Source organism: Corvus brachyrhynchos, unplaced genomic scaffold (assembly GCF_000691975.1).
Source record: "Corvus brachyrhynchos isolate BGI_N302 unplaced genomic scaffold, ASM69197v1 scaffold70, whole genome shotgun sequence".
NCBI lineage: Eukaryota > Metazoa > Chordata > Aves > Passeriformes > Corvidae > Corvus > Corvus brachyrhynchos.
This window is the reverse complement of record NW_008236217.1, coordinates 7,267,038-7,282,616: the sequence shown is the minus strand read 5'-3', so window position 1 is coordinate 7,282,616 and position 15,579 is coordinate 7,267,038. Positions and strand designations below refer to the sequence as shown.

Sequence of the window (15,579 nt, the reverse complement as noted above, 5' to 3'; positions counted from 1 at the left end):
GCGGGGACCGCCCCACCCATCCATGGCGGAAGCCGCAGGTTGGGGCTGTGCCTGAAGGAGGAGGAGATGTGGTGAGTGGTCAGGTGTGCCCAGCAGTGGCGTGGCTCCCTGGGGAAGAGGCACTCCTCAAAGGCCCTTTGTGCCAGCCCCTGCCAGGCAGCGCAGGTTCTCGCTCCTGTCTGTGGAAAATAAGGGTTGGCCGGTCTCTAAAAGCTGAAAAGAAAGCTCAGTAAATAGCAGAGAAAGCCCTCTCCCTAGCAACACGCTGCCTCGAGCAGCCCGAGCCTTCCAACGGAAGGTCCTGTGATTGACATATTTGGCCCCTAAGGAGAATGCACACAATTAGTTTTTTCACTTCTCTGTATTTTTAAGCTGTGTGAAAAGTGGGTTTTAGCAGCCATACAAGAGGAGACTGGCCAGTTGGAATACTATCACACCCTTCTCCTGGACTTCATCAGCTCTGAGAATTCAAGAACTGGAGAGGCATCTGTGGTGTTTATGGAAGAGCTAATTTCGGTTTTTAAACAGTGTTTAAACATTAGTATTAGAGTACCAGTAAAGTGCATGAGACACATGTGGGCTGCTCATATACATGTAAGCAGTTGGGGTAATTGTGAGCTTTTAGTATTCATTCACCTGTTAGCAGCTGTTGAAAATTACTGCAAGTATAAAGTGAGTGCATATCTCCTTTTAAACTTCCAATTTTCTGTTTCCTTAGTTGTATTAGAAATGTACAACTTAAATTGGTTGAATTTTTGTCTATCTTAAGTTTAAGACAATACTGTTTCTCTAGATGATGGCTTTATATAAAGTTCTGCATGTAACAGTCATTACGTACCTTGACCTTAGAGGTGGTGTGTGTGCAGAAAACAGTCACTTTGAAAAAAAAAAAAATTAAGCAAATATTTTACCAAGGGAATGTAGGTGAAATGCAGAAACAATTTTTTCTATCACATTTAACTGTCATGATTTCTGTTGAAAATGTGAGTAGAGCAGTTAAGTGTGACAGTTGAAGAAGCTATTAGAAGACCACTGCTCCTGGAATACTAACATTTTGTAGTTGGAAAAGCCTGAACATTCATGGGTTTACTCCATATTGTAATAAATTAGTTAATTTTGTTAGTCAGTATTACATTTTCAGGACATCCCATGCTGAAGATAAAAATGTCTTAGAAGTTACTACTGCAGCTTGAATTCCCGTGTGGTAGTGTGCAGCCCTCAGTCCTGTCCTTAATGAAACACGAGAGAAGATACACTTGAAAGATGTGTACTAATTCACAGCAACAGTCTTTGTGCTCCTTGTCACCAGCAGTTAGTTGTCTTCTGTTGCTCTAAAGAGAGAGACTTGTCATATTCTTTCTTGGTTACTAAATTTGATATGAAATGTCATTTTTCTTGCCTCTCTCTCTTTTTTTAGTGTTTCTGGATGGGAACAGATTCAAAACATACTGGACATGTTTTCCATATGAAAACACGCAGTCATATTTCAGTGCCATTTTGAAAATGAAAGGCTTTGTTTATGTACTAAACCATTAGCACAGCTGGAAAGAAAACTATGTAGCATTGGGATCTCTAGAGTTCCCAACAAAATACTGGTTTTGAAACCCTTAAATAGGGTTCCTCCATGTCTCCAGTCCCGTCTTGCCCCCCCATGTCCCGACCCACTCCAGTATTTGAGTTAGGCGTCTTTGAGGTTCAGGGCAATTTACAGCTATTTGGAGTGTATAAACTCAAACTTTGAATAGAAACCTCCTAGGATGACAGAGGGAAAATAAATGTTACAGGTCAGGCCACACTTAATTGTAAATATTTTAATTAATCATTCCATTGTTATATTTCTAACAATTGCCTCTGATTTGTACCTGTTAGAACAACCACCTTGATCATAGGTCGTTCTGTAGCATATATTGGTTAAATTGTTTTCATAATTTACTTAAAACTCATGATGGGTTAATGAATTTGTCCTGATAAAAGTGGAATGTGTCAACACTGTCGGAGTGTTTTGGCACTGTTCAGTCTGTTCCAAAGGCTACTGCTGGAATAAAGACCTGCATAATATAGGTCGTGTTTGCATTCTGCTCTGTTTAGATTCCTAGGATGCTCGTGGAACTCAAGATGTTGCTGGTAGAGCCATATGTGGGAAATTAGTACAAGAGGCTTGCCTGGTACTGTCTCATTCAGCGTGCTTATAGTTTAACTGCTGTTTTCAGAATTAAACTAACCAGTGAGGAGGAATTTTGAATGTCTAGCATTCTAAAGCTAGAAATACCACAAGTAAAGTGTTCAGCTCTGAAAGTTTTTAAGCTGGGCTTGCACGTTGCTAAAAATAGGTCTAATGCCTTAGACTGCATAGATGGCTTTAGATTGATAGATATTTCATTTGAATCTTAATACAAATATCAGCAGATGTCTGTGCTTGCAAATAAATCTGAACATATCTCAGTATTATTCTGTCCTTTAAAAACATTTTAGAATGTACTGTAACAATGGGGTTTTTCTTTCTTTTTGAATTTTTTGGGGCTTAATGTGTATATGTGTATCATGAAAGATGTATTCTTGTTATGGAGCTTTCGAATTGCTCAAGCTCTCCAGTGTGGTGTATAGAGATTCTTATCACAGATTTTATTAACAGCATTAAAACAGAGGTGCAAGGAAAATAGGAATGATAATTTTAAAAAAAAAAAGGCAAAGCAAAAAGCAAGTTCTTAAAGTAAGTATTGTTGAGGGTCTAATTTACCTTATCCGGGGAACCTTTTTTTTTTCCTTCAAAGCCTAAAACCTTGTGATTTAAATATGAGCTCATCACATCTGTTGTAAAGAAGTGCTGACCTGTTAAGGTCAAGCAAAATTCCCTCCATCCCAGTGTGTTAACTACTAATATCTAGGGAGGATATATGGTGAAGCAAACTTCTAAGTTCCACTGGTGTGTTATTTCAGTCTGGCTTAGAAAACAGGCTTCGTGCTGGTTTTCTGTACCTTATCTGTATTTCCTTCGTGCAGAAATGCAAAGTGAGGGAGGGAGGGCATAAGGACTCTCAGAAGTATTACTGGTAAGCCAAGTATCATGATTAAACAGGGATATGTCGGACAAGGTGATGGGAAGTGTAAAAAGATAGGATGCCTTTTCCCCCTAGTGTATCTTTAACATTATGACCAATGAATTTGTCAAGTGAAGCAGCACAAGTCTTCTTTGCATATCATTTGAACTGAGAGATTGCTTTGAAGAAGATAAGCAGACTGTTGCCCAGAAGAAATAATGATGCTAATTTATCTTTGCCTGTCCTCATAGCCATAGCAGTGTGTGTCAGTGTTGAAAAGGAAATAGAGAAATAACCGAGCTATAGTTTGCCACCTGTTCAGTGCCGTAGTATTGTTGATGGCATACAGGACTCTGAGAAACATGGCTGGTCTGGAAGTCTTTGTCTCAGAAGTATTTGGGAAAGTTTCCTCTAATATAAGAATAGCTGCCAAACTCTGACAGAAAAGACCCCTTTGACCAATTCTCCTCAGAACAAACAAACCTATTATGTAGGATTTCTGCTCCATCACCCTCAGAAGTGCATAATCAAGGATGGGAAAGTCTTTTACGTATGTTTACTAGCAACTTCCAACTATCAATATTTACATTCTGGGCATGGGAAACTTGAAGGTCTCTGCCAGATTTTTTTGAGGGAAAGGGAGGATGAGATGTTTTCTTTAATACTGACTAATAGAGTAATTTACCAGAACTAAAAGCCTTTACAAAAATAAAATCTAATCTCTTGCAGTAGGTAACTGATTAATAGTTGAGGTACTCCCATTCACAGTAAAAAAGATCTTTTCTTTCTTTTACATCTAGTTACCTGTCTTCTTGTCTAGGATTTTGTTGCTATAGATACATCACTTTCAACAACTTAGATATGGAAAAAAAAGACCTTCCAAACATGGATTTTAAGCATTTATGCTTTAGCGTCAAAATTCCAATGTGTTTTAGCCTTTGTAGTATGTTTTACAATATATTGATGGCTCAGATCTGTTTTTTTGTTTAATACGTGTACGTCTAGGAATTGGTAGTATAATGTCTGTAAGGTTTTTTTGTTTATAAATTATGAATGGAAGGTTTTTGTCCCTGAATGGAGACATTCATGTGTTAAGACTGTTTGACTGGCGCATGGTATGTTAGGAATACTTACTGATCTACAAGTGAATTGCAGTGGAAGATTTTTCTTTGTCAGGGAGATAAAAGCATTCTAGAGCCCTAGAGTCCAGCCAGTGTCACAGTGCAAGCCTCCAAGCTGCAGCTGTTTGGCTATATAGAGCAGCTGGGGACTTGGGGAAGGCAGGGTGACAGACCCTTGAGGAGCACCACTGCCTCCTGGATAAGTAGGATCAGATCAATGACAGTAAAATATTTCAGTGGTGATACTGTGTTTTACCAAAATTCATATTAAATTAGTAAATAGTAGATGGCTTATACTATGCAGATAGGCAGTCTAAAGAATAATTAAGGTCTTCATATTTAATGTGTGTATTTCCAGGTAGTAGAAAAGTTATGTTTATTTTATGTGGCAATTACAAATTACTTTTCTATTTGAGGAACAGTTTTAAGTATTTATTCTTGTTCATTAGAAGAATTCTCTACTTGAAGCAAATGTGTAGAAGGGGTGTATGGACTTGGACAAAATGTTAGGTAGCTGGAGGAGTTCCCCCCGAGGGTGGCAGGAAAGGCGAAGCTTCTGTTTAACAAGGAGTGGTGTGGAGCAGGCAGGGTGGCAGCTCTGCAGGGGAGGTTGCTGAGGTGCTTGGAAGGCGAGTGTTCTTTGGTGCTGTGACATTGCTGAGGCCCTTGGTCATTCTTCCCATGAACCTGGTGGGACAGGCCTGCTGCAGCCAGCAGGGGAAGATGGAGACTGGTTTTTGGCCTTTGTTATTCCTGGCTGATTTATCCATTGTCTTGCTTTGCCACCTTTTTCTCTACCCACTTGCTGCTCGTGCTCTGAGCCTGAGAGGACAGCCCTAGAACAGCTTATGAAGGACTGGTCCCCAAAGCCAGACTTCGCTGCATTTTGTGCAGGATAATAAAACTGTCTGCAGCCTTTCCTAGGGCTGGGCTCACTTCAGTTCATGAGAATTCAGCTGAAGTACAGGGATGTGACAGGATTGCAAAGATGTCATCCAAAATGCATGACATTTGGAAGCTAGACTGTCAGTGAAAGTCACTAACATCACCTGAATATGAGGATATATTTGTTATGAATGTGTAAAAAAATTGTGTCTATTATATTTTCCAAAGCAGTTACTTTAAAAGAAAATTGAGTATTATATGGGGAATGGACCTATGTTTGTAGAGATATGTTGAAAGCCTTCGCTTCCAGCCCTGGTAATAATGAGAATCAGAGAACATTTTGAGACCTACGTACATGAGACTCTAAGGCTCAAGAAGCTCTGTCAGAACAAGGTATCTCAGCTATGGCACAAGTGAGTGGGTTGTTTGGTTTCTGAATTACCTGAGCTGCAGTGATGTTCCTTTTGGGTCTGGCAGCAGTATGGCAGGGCAGTGTGGCCACTGACCATCTCCACTGGATGCTAGCTTATGGATCTCTGCTCTATCCTAAACACTGCTACTTGATCCTTCTTTTAAATAGTATCTTTCTTTCCTTCTCCACTGTAATTTGTCTCAGAGTTGACTGTACACAGAATCTATCAGTCCACCTTTCATCTCTCTAAACTGTTGTCATCTGCTGAAGTCCTTCATTGACATTGCACAATGAAGGCATTTACCTCTGGAGTCTGCATGCCTGTCTCTCTTCCACCTGGATAACAAATTTATCTAGTGTATGTATGTTTTGTGTATAAATAAGAAGCTAAACTGTATGATACTCTTTAGGGTACACTGTATGCACATGAGAATCAGAGGCATTTTAGTGCCTAAAAATAAGGGATTTTCTGAAGGTTTTGGAGTATCTGAGGTTGAAGTATAGCTTGGGCATTGATAATGAAAAGAATTCGTTGGAGTGTTTTATCTGAGCTCCCCATTTCATGACATGAAACAAGTTCTTACTAATAGCAGTTATATAATAAACTGCATTCCTCTTTTTTCTTTTTTTTTTGTGAAACTGTCAGTATTGTCTAAAGTAGGGGAGACAGTTGTGGTTTTAACTGGGCATTTGTATGGTCAGCACTGTCTACTTAGTTTGAAATTGTGTTTTTTTAGGAAGTGTTTCCCAGAGACTTCATGTAGGTAGAACTTGTTGTTACTAGTGTTTTGAGCCTTGCAACTATTAATCCTACACTGATAAAGATTAGAAGGCAAGTTACTTAAAATGATAGTTCTCACTGGCATTTGGTCTCCTTTAGGTCTATTTATTGCTAGCCGAAGTAGAGTTGAGCTACTGTGAGGAGTTACAGGCTCTGTGTTCACAGAACAGCACCCAGCAGTGTCTGTGTGCAGTTGGCTTTGTTAGGATTTACTGCTTCCATCTCTCCCCTATTTGTATGCAGTGAGCATTTGCAAGTAGTTGCTTACATTTAAAGAATTATGTTTCAAGATACCATTTAAGGCTTTTTTTTTTTTTTTTTAATCTGCATGTTATATTGTACATGATACAATACAAGGAAAGCACTGGAGATTTAAGAGGATGAGAGGTTTGAGTCAATCACTTGAGCTTCAACTTAGTAATGCAAATCTGGTTTTAAGTGACCTTATTGATGTTTGCTCAAAGTAGCTTCCTTTTGGTACAAATGACTGAGCTTTGTTGCAGTTATTGTACAGGTAATGTACTGTCCCTTTAGGGATTGCCTTTGTATCCCTGATGCAACCTCTCTTTGCTTTAAACAGAGATTTTTTTTGGAATGCCTGGAGCTAAGATAGATCTCATGTGCCTCATTTGATCATCTGTCAGCAAAGAAGCGAGAGGATAGGGCAGGGAAAAACATGTGCCCTTTGCTCTGTCGCAGCTCTTGGAAATTTGAGGGGTTGGCAATTGGTGAAGGATGTTCAAGTGGAGAACTTGGTACCAGAGAATGAAGGACATGACAGCGTGTCCCAAGTGGTCCTGGCCGCCTCTGTGATTTCACCTTGAGCAGAGGTGGCAAATGACTGTTCCAAGTTCAGGGTGCGAGGGGCTGGCAGGATTTTGAGTAGCCCTGGTAGGGTGGTGCAAGCAGTGCTGAGCACCCATGTCCCGCAGAGATGGCATTGTGCAACAAACAGTGCCATCTTCTGGGAGGAGTCGGAATGATGACCTTGTGGCCAGCATTACACGTGTTTTTAAAGTGGTGGGGTTGGGTTTTTGTTCGGGTTGGGGGTTTTTTTCTATCTAATAAATGCTTTAAAAATCAAAGTACCAGAAGTCAAAAGACAGTGTTGATGTCTGGTAATGCAAATCCACATCTTCCATCTTTGATTTTTTTACTGGTACAGTTTTTAAGGGAAAATCTTAAGCTGTGTTTTGGAATCTGTTTAAAAGAAGAAAAATTTATCAACTGTTGAGTAGTCTAGAGAAGTAAATCTCAAAAATCAAAGGACTTGATCTGCTTTGTTTGATTAAGTCCACTGTTACTTTAATAAATTTACTTTGTAAAACCTAAATAATTGTGCAACATCTTTTCTAATAGAAAGCAGTAGTGACCTATAGGAAAATGTTAAAGTAAGAATGATTACTTAGACCTATATCTCCTTCTTTTGACCATGTCAAAAGGGTAAAAGTATTTTCTGTCTTAAAATTATTACCCTACAAATAGTTATATTGGGAAATACTCATTGTGGTGCAAAATCTGGGATTAGGGTTACTAAAATTATCCCAGCAAGTGGAATGTAATATTCAGCATTTACTGAGAGTCTTTAATGGCATAGATCAATCACCTGAAGGTCTTATTTGGAGGAAGTGCGCAATTTTAGTAACATTAATGGAACTATATGGGAGATGCAGCTGATGTTGTGAGGAGGTTTTCTTGTTACACACTTTCAAATAAATAAATACATGAATGCAAACAAAAAGCAAAGTATAACTTACGGGGGAAGGGGAAAAGACTAACCACTATATTAAAAAACTCTGTATTGCTAAAATAACTTTGATAAGGTATACCCAGAATGACAAGAATTTGTGAACTCTGGATAGGGAAGTAGATTTGGAGTTGGTTTTATTGTGTCGTGATTTCCTAGGTAATTTACCAGCAAAGATGCAACGGAAAAACTGTTTCTTAAAAAAAGAAGATAAAATTATTTTGCGTGTAAATTGTAAATCTGTTCTGTGTCACGTTAAGATTGCTAGAATCGGCATATTTTGTATTCCAAAGGGTATATGGGACTATGGTGTCTGACATTTCTGGATGGTTCTGTACTAAACAGTACAATTAATTTCTAGTTAAGATGGTAATTGAATGTGTATTTACTTTTTTAGTATTAATGTCAGCTTGCCCTGTCATACAGTATTTAACATATAAAGAAAATGTTTAACTTTCAGTATATTTGGAATGTTTACTGTGTGGTAATCTTGGTGTTTATGCAAGTCCTCAGTATTACAGTTAGGACTTTCAATTTCTGACATTTGAAAGGAATTCAGTGTTGACCCATCTTACCATGTTGATTTTGAGCTGTTGCTAAAAATCAACTGCTAAAAGTTACCTTTGCAAGGGGTTATGGCCCTTGAGCATACCTCACAATAAGTACTGTATTTGCTTAGATAAAATTTGAAAACTATTTTTGTCTTGGAGTTTAGTAAATCACTAATCCATAGTTTGGGAGTAAAGTATGTATAACAAGCTGTTATGGAAAATGCTGTTCCAAATATCCAGAAAATATTGTGCGAGTAGATAAGTAAAAATGCAAGAAATCCAGTTTAGCAAAGGAAGAATGCAATGCAGCTCACAGGAAAGCTGCTCTTTTATGCATCTGACTTAGGAATTTCAGCAGTGGCATGCCATACAAGAGGCAAGGTGGTAACCTAACATTAAAGTAGATGTTGACCATCCCTCTTGGGTTTCCTATGTCATAATCACGTTTTCTGCTCGATAGACTGTAGACTAAACAAATGGTAGTATTTCTGGAAAGACAGATCAGAAGATCTCTGGTCTTAAAAATGAAATTATATGGTTAGAAATGTTTTCATTATTAACTGAAAAAGTGAGCATTTCTTAATATTTACGCATCCTGCACAATACCAATGGAGTAGGTTACTTCAGGGAAGTAGTTTTTATTGAAGCAAAACCAAGAGTAGTGTATGCTGTGTAAATAGTAGTTAGATCCTCATCAGAGTACATCTACATGTGCCAGAATTAGGAATTCAGCCTCAGGGCAGTTGTCAATATCCTGTCTGGAAAGCTACTAGAGATTGTTGTTTATTTTTTTGTTTGCTCCACCCCCCAGTAGTCAGTATCGACTACAGTGGAGAAAATTAGAATAAATTGCTGTGCTTAAAATTTGTGATTTCTGTTCTTCCTCTGGCCCAATAATACAATTTTTTAAAAGATACCTTTAGGAGTACATGAAAATGTATTTGAGAAAAAAATTCCTTAAATGATTTCTAGCAAACATAACTTACATTTCATCCTTAATTTTTATAATTTATGTTATGAACCTTTTTCAAAACTCTTTTAAGATATTTGTCAACAAGTCTTAATGGTAGTCAACAGGCAACTTCCACTTAATTTTATGGAAAAGTTGACAAAGCTTGCTGCTTTTGTGACTAATGGAAAGCAGATATTTTGCTTGGTTAAAACTTGAACAGTTTTATTCTAGGTCACTTACATCTTGTGCACTAGTGAGTTCATAATCCTGACTTTCTTCCCATTTTTTCCTACGCAGGCAGAAGGAGAAGACAGCCTTAAAAAGATGCAGCTGATGGAGCTTGCAATTCTGAATGGCACCTACAGAGATGCCAACATCAAATCACGTAAGCATGTCATAAGCTCAAGGGTCAATGCCATAGAAGTGTTTGCAGGTTTTGAATATTAAGGCTACCTTTGGAAAATGTACAGTGGCAATTTACGCTGGAGAATGGAAGGCAGTAAGAACCCAACAAAACTGTAGGTAGCTGTTGCAAAAGATTTTTGGGGGAGAAGTTATTTCAGTTTGGGGATTTTTTTAGCTTGTTTCTTGCCCCATTGTTTTTTTACCAGTATGTATGGGTTGAAATATTTACAAATATATGGTATAAAAAACCTCAACCCTTAAGTTGTATTTTTCTATTTTATGGTCATTTTTTCCATAAAGCATATACAGGACAGTTGACTCCTTTGCATTTTTGTTTTTAGAGATTTAATTTTAAAATGTTACAGATGTTCAGGATACATTTTTCTGTATTATGTTCCTTCCTTTCATCTTGCTTGCATGTGTACCCCCAATGTTATGTTTTACCAACAATTCATCAACTGATTTCACAGCTGAGTTCACAGGGATCAGTGATGTAATGAGCCATTTTTACGATTACTTCCATTACATTTGTGTGAAGATGCTTTTGCAAACGCATGTATGCACAAGTTTACACTTGAAAATTAATTACACGCACCTACTAATGAAAGCATATACCTATTCTGTGTGATACAAATTGTTTACTTCAGTTGAAAAATCTAATTTCTCCTCCTGAAAATATAGTTGCTGATGCTGTTCAAAAGTACGTTTTTGCTGTAGCTGTGATACAGATGTCAAATGTAAGCACAGTTAAATCAGGCTTTTCACTAAGGACCTACTGATACTTGCAAATTTGTTTCTCCACACAGTCCCCGTTTCAATGTTGAATATGTTTAAAGGTTGGAATGCAGTTAGGTCAATTTGAGAGTGCTTACACCAGTGTAATTATTCTGATTTGAAAAGAGACATAAGCAAGGGCTTTTACCACTACAATGGTAATGGTAAATCTTTCAGCCCTAATGAACACTGTGATATTTAAAGCTAGGTAAGTTTTAAATATATGGTAGTCTCTAAATTATTACAAATTTATGAGTAAAATAGCTTTCAGAATAGCTTAAATTCATGCAAACTTTTGCACAGAAATTTTTTTATTCATTTGAGCAATTTCTTTGTCTGGTCTTTTCCCATTGGTCTGTTGTACCAGTGTAAGTGGGAGGATGGAATTTTTTTATTTAATTTTTGACTAGGTGTTGCCACACTAATACTCAATATTTGATAAGACAGTTTCACTCTTTGTGTTTTGATTTTACTGAAAAGTTGAAGATGTAGAAGCTGTACTGGTTTATTTCTGTTTACGAAAGGAAGTAAAAACATTTGAGTGCCTTTTTAAAATTATCTGAGCATTTTTGTTTAAAAAATAAAAGCAATTTAAAAAATGCACCAGTCTCAAATCTGAGCAACATTTGTCTTTTCAGGACACCTGTAACTTAATTAAATCAATGGAGATCAACAGTAGTGCATAGAAATACATAAATTATAACCCTAGATTATAATATAATAGAAATTATAACCATAAGATTGACTGTTACCAGCAGATGTGCTAGGGCTTAAGTTGTTCATCTGGTGTGCCAACAAGCTTCAAATAACACTTAATGAAATGTGCTAGCATCACTTCAAAAAACAAACAAAACCACCAGAAACAAACAAAAAACCAAACTAAAACAGAAAAACTGCGTATTTTCTTTAACTTAAGCAAGGCCGTAGTGAACTTCTAATACAAAGGAAGTATCTTATTTGGTGAAATTTGATACGGAAATAAAATTTAAACCTATTTTATTCAAGCTAGAGTAGGACAGGACCGATTCATGTTTCTAGGTTATCTTCAACTTCACTGATCCTGGAAATGGGAATTGTGTATATGTTTAAATGCAGTTTTAAGACATATAAAAACTCTAGACTCATACAGCAGCTCTGCATAACTGAATGTCTGTGGACTCTATAGATGCACTAAATTTTGTACTCTGTATTTGATTGTGACAGTATTTTCCTTGTATTTCCTGCATGCATCTCAGTCTCATGCAGTCTTGATAGCATAAATGAAGAAATGTGGTCTAAATGGAGCTTTCGTGCTGTGTAACCTGTTTGAGAAATCTACCTCACTGTTTTACAATGCCTTTTTTATTTTGCATGTTCATACTTAATCACACTGGAAAATGGAAAGCTGTTTGCATTTGAATGGTGTGCTTTGGCACTGTGTGATCAACGCATGTACTAATGATTTCCTTTTATTTTTCTTCTTTCCTACTTTTTCCCTTTTTTCCCATTCTTTCCACGTTTTGTACTGCTATCTCCATACTTTCCTCTGAATTTCTTTGCTTACTGTAGCAGCCCTTGCCTTTTCTCTTGCAGCAACAGCCCAGGCTCCAAGGATTATCACTGGGCCTGCGCCTGTTCTCCCACCAGCTGCCCTGCGTACTCCTACGCCAGCTGGCCCTACCATAATGCCTTTGATCAGACAAATACAAACCGCTGTCATGCCAAACGGAACTCCTCATCCCACCGCTGCAATAGTTCCACCCGGACCTGAGGCCGGCTTAATTTACACACCATATGAATACCCCTACACGCTGGCACCAGCTACATCAATCCTTGAGTACCCTATTGAACCTAGTGGTGTATTAGGTAAGATCTTCGCATGTGGATGACTGGAGAATGCATTGCTTATGCTTCTGTTGTGTTTGTGAGGTAGAGGTTCATGGTGCTCAAAGAAAAAAATCTGAAGCAACAAACTTATCTCAGGTATATCAAAACAGCCTAGGAGAGCTGCTCAAATGGTGTGCAGCTCTTAAACATTTTAAATGTATTTTGCATTCCTGAATGTGTGTGCTTAGTTTATATTAATAAATTTACCGAAAATAAAATCTTCATGTTTGTATGATATTAGATGGTAGATACATAGGCAAGGGAAAAAAACAGTTAAATACAAGTTGATATCTATTACATGTCGTCTGGGCTCCCATGAATAACAGATTAGTTTGTATTCTCTTTAACATAAATTAACATCCAGCAATTTCTGGAAGAGAGGACTTGTTATTTTGCTATATTGTATTAGTAGCAAAACTGGAGGGAGTGGAAAAGTCTTCGTTCAGTTGGAGTTTTTGTTTCTTTATTTAGTACGCAACTGATAAATCTCTCCTCGGTGTCAGACAGCTCTAAATCATACCGTGAGCAGAAAATTATTTCGGTGAATGAATATAAAGCAAACCAAGTTCTGACCAAAGGACGATAAAACTAGCAGCTTTACTGATGGCTTCTTTTATATACATTGCATTGAAATGTCCCATCATTCCTAATATTTCAGACCGCTGACTTGGTGTGTGAAGGCAAGAATGATAAAGCAGCCGTGACAATTCAGTTAACTGGCCAATATGGAACAGGCAGTTCCAGTAGTTTCTTCCTTCCCTACCCTCTACAGAATCTAAATAATCTTTTCTCTCCAGTTTGTTCTGAATTGCGTATGACCTTGGTGCTGCATAATGTTGATTTTGTAGGACTTTGATCTTTGTTCAGCGGCAGTTATTGATTTACACAAATTCTAAACATCTCTAATGAACACTGGACAATAAGGTTAAAAGTCAATATTTTGTTGAAAGTATTGCAAAAAATCAGTGTTTCATGTGACAAATACTTGGTGAGTTATCTGTATGTGTGCATGTTTCCACATCAAGTACAGTAAAAAAGAAAATATATTTCAGACTTCTGTCTTGCAGGATTAGTGAATCAATACCAAAAATTCTAGTAGGACAAAAGTATGCACTACATCTGTCAGTTTATGGTTGTTGTCAGTTAACTCATAGCCAAGTTCAGTGAGCATATGATAACATTATGATTTATTAATTTCCCACAAATATGTAAATATTCCCCCTAGCTCCTACCCCCAGTCTGTGAGTGCATCCTGGGCTAAAGTCAAGTAACAGTTAGAGAGTTCATCAAAGTAGCTATCAGCTCTTAGTGGTAAACCCCTCTCCTGAATTCAGTTAATAGCAAGTAAATAAAAACATAATTCCAAAGTTTATTACAAAGCAGGGAACTTCGATTTCTCACAGGATTTTCTATAAAGAGATAGGAGGGGAAAAATAAAAATTACTTCTAAAATGGCATCTGAAACCACTGTATACTCCTGGGCTTAACTGTGTGAGGTGTATTGCCCAAAACAGACCTCATCAAGATGTTATTTAAAAAAGGAAAAGGGGGCAGGGAAAAAAACCCCCACACTCCCACTTAAGCTGCCTAGAATCAATAACTCTTAATACATCTGCTCTATTCTCTGAGCAATTGTATAGAGTTAATTGTATTAAATTTGGGGTTCATTGAGTTTATTTTGTTATATGCTCATTCTCATTTATAGTATTTTGTCCATTTTTGTGGTGGACCTTTAAGATGTTTTAAAATAATTCTGTTAAAAATGGCAGAGAAATGCATCCCTATCAATATTTTTCGGGATGTTGGTGTTGAGATCAACTTTTAGTTGGTGACTAACTTTCAATTCCCTTCCTTTTATCTTCAGGTATGGCTTTCCCAACGAAAGGCTAAGAATTCAAGAACGGTCTTAACTGATCCTTCATCAGATCTGAATTTTAACAAATGCTTAGTTTCAGCAGCCTTGAAAAAAGCTTGGCCTAGCAGTCAGTGACTTACTTGCACTTTTTTGCACATAGATTTAAAATAAAATAGTGCTATTAATTTGGATTAGGTCCTATTATTACAGAGTAGCTGTAATTTATGAGTGTATAGTAGTATACTGACTGCTAAGTGTTCTATATAGTGTTTGCTTTACTAATCACCTAATTCATTGCAGTTCATACTTATTGACTTAAAGTTTAAAATCACAATCTGTAGGCTTGAAGAATTGCTTTAAAACTTTTTTTTGTGGTAGAACTGGAAGTGATCTTAAGGTTAGCAAATAATTGTCAGTATTAAAGATGGCATTATTTAAAATAGTCCTGCTGCAAGAAAGGCACTTCAGTGAATATGTGACTAGTAAAGCTTAAATGTGCTTGGGTCTAATAGATTTCATGAAATACTGTAATTTTGGGATTGTAAATGAATGGATTAAACAGGTTAAGGCCAGGATGTTTAAAATAAATGCAATATTAATCTGCACAGATAAACTCCTTTTTAAGATTAAGATTTGAAACTACTGTGCCTTAACTTGTTGCTTTTCTTAAAATGAACTTTTGTAGTTAATGATCATTTAAATCCATTTTGATAAACCTGCTGTTAATGTTTTCTGTGAATGTTTTCTAACTTTGTCTTGGTAATTGCAATTTAACTAGGTGCGGTGGCTACTAAAGTTCGAAGGCACGATATGCGTGTCCATCCTTACCAAAGGATTGTGACCGCAGACCGAGGTTAGTTTAGTTCTGCAGTTCTTGTTTGTAAGAAGTGCTTTGAGTGTACATGAGATTTGCAACACCACAGCTGGTTAACCAAATACCCTATCTTGACCCATTCGTGATTTTTCTCAAAAACCTGGACAGTTAATATTTTAAAGCTTTGGGAATGCTTGTGGTTTAAAAAAAAAATTCTAAACTTAGCTTTCCCGGCTCAATTTAAAGACATACACTTTGATATATTTAACAGAAATTCTATAACTGATTCAGTTTTAAGAGTGAAACATCTATCTGCATCAGGAAACGCTATGAAATCAGTGCTGCAATAATTAATTTGGTCATGTTCCCCACTTCCCC

At 37.2% G+C, this 15,579-nt stretch overlaps 1 protein-coding gene across 13 annotated transcripts in view; it reads left to right on the top strand.

The window, feature by feature from the left end:
* Nucleotides 1–15,579, top strand: part of QKI (QKI, KH domain containing RNA binding) — a 155,648-nt gene that overhangs the window by 125,183 nt on the left and 14,886 nt on the right. For 6 of the 13 annotated variants that reach the window (XM_017746112.1, XM_017746109.1, XM_008643323.2 and 3 more), the window contains 3 exons: nt 9,785–9,872; nt 12,215–12,511; nt 15,166–15,240. In XM_017746112.1, the coding sequence (XP_017601601.1) occupies nt 9,785–9,872; nt 12,215–12,511; nt 15,166–15,240 (460 nt within the window). Of the gene's footprint in view, nt 1–9,784; nt 9,873–12,214; nt 12,512–14,396 lie in introns of all 13 variants that reach the window. The other 7 variants (XM_017746105.1, XM_017746123.1, XM_017746118.1 and 4 more) reach the window with 4 other exon arrangements.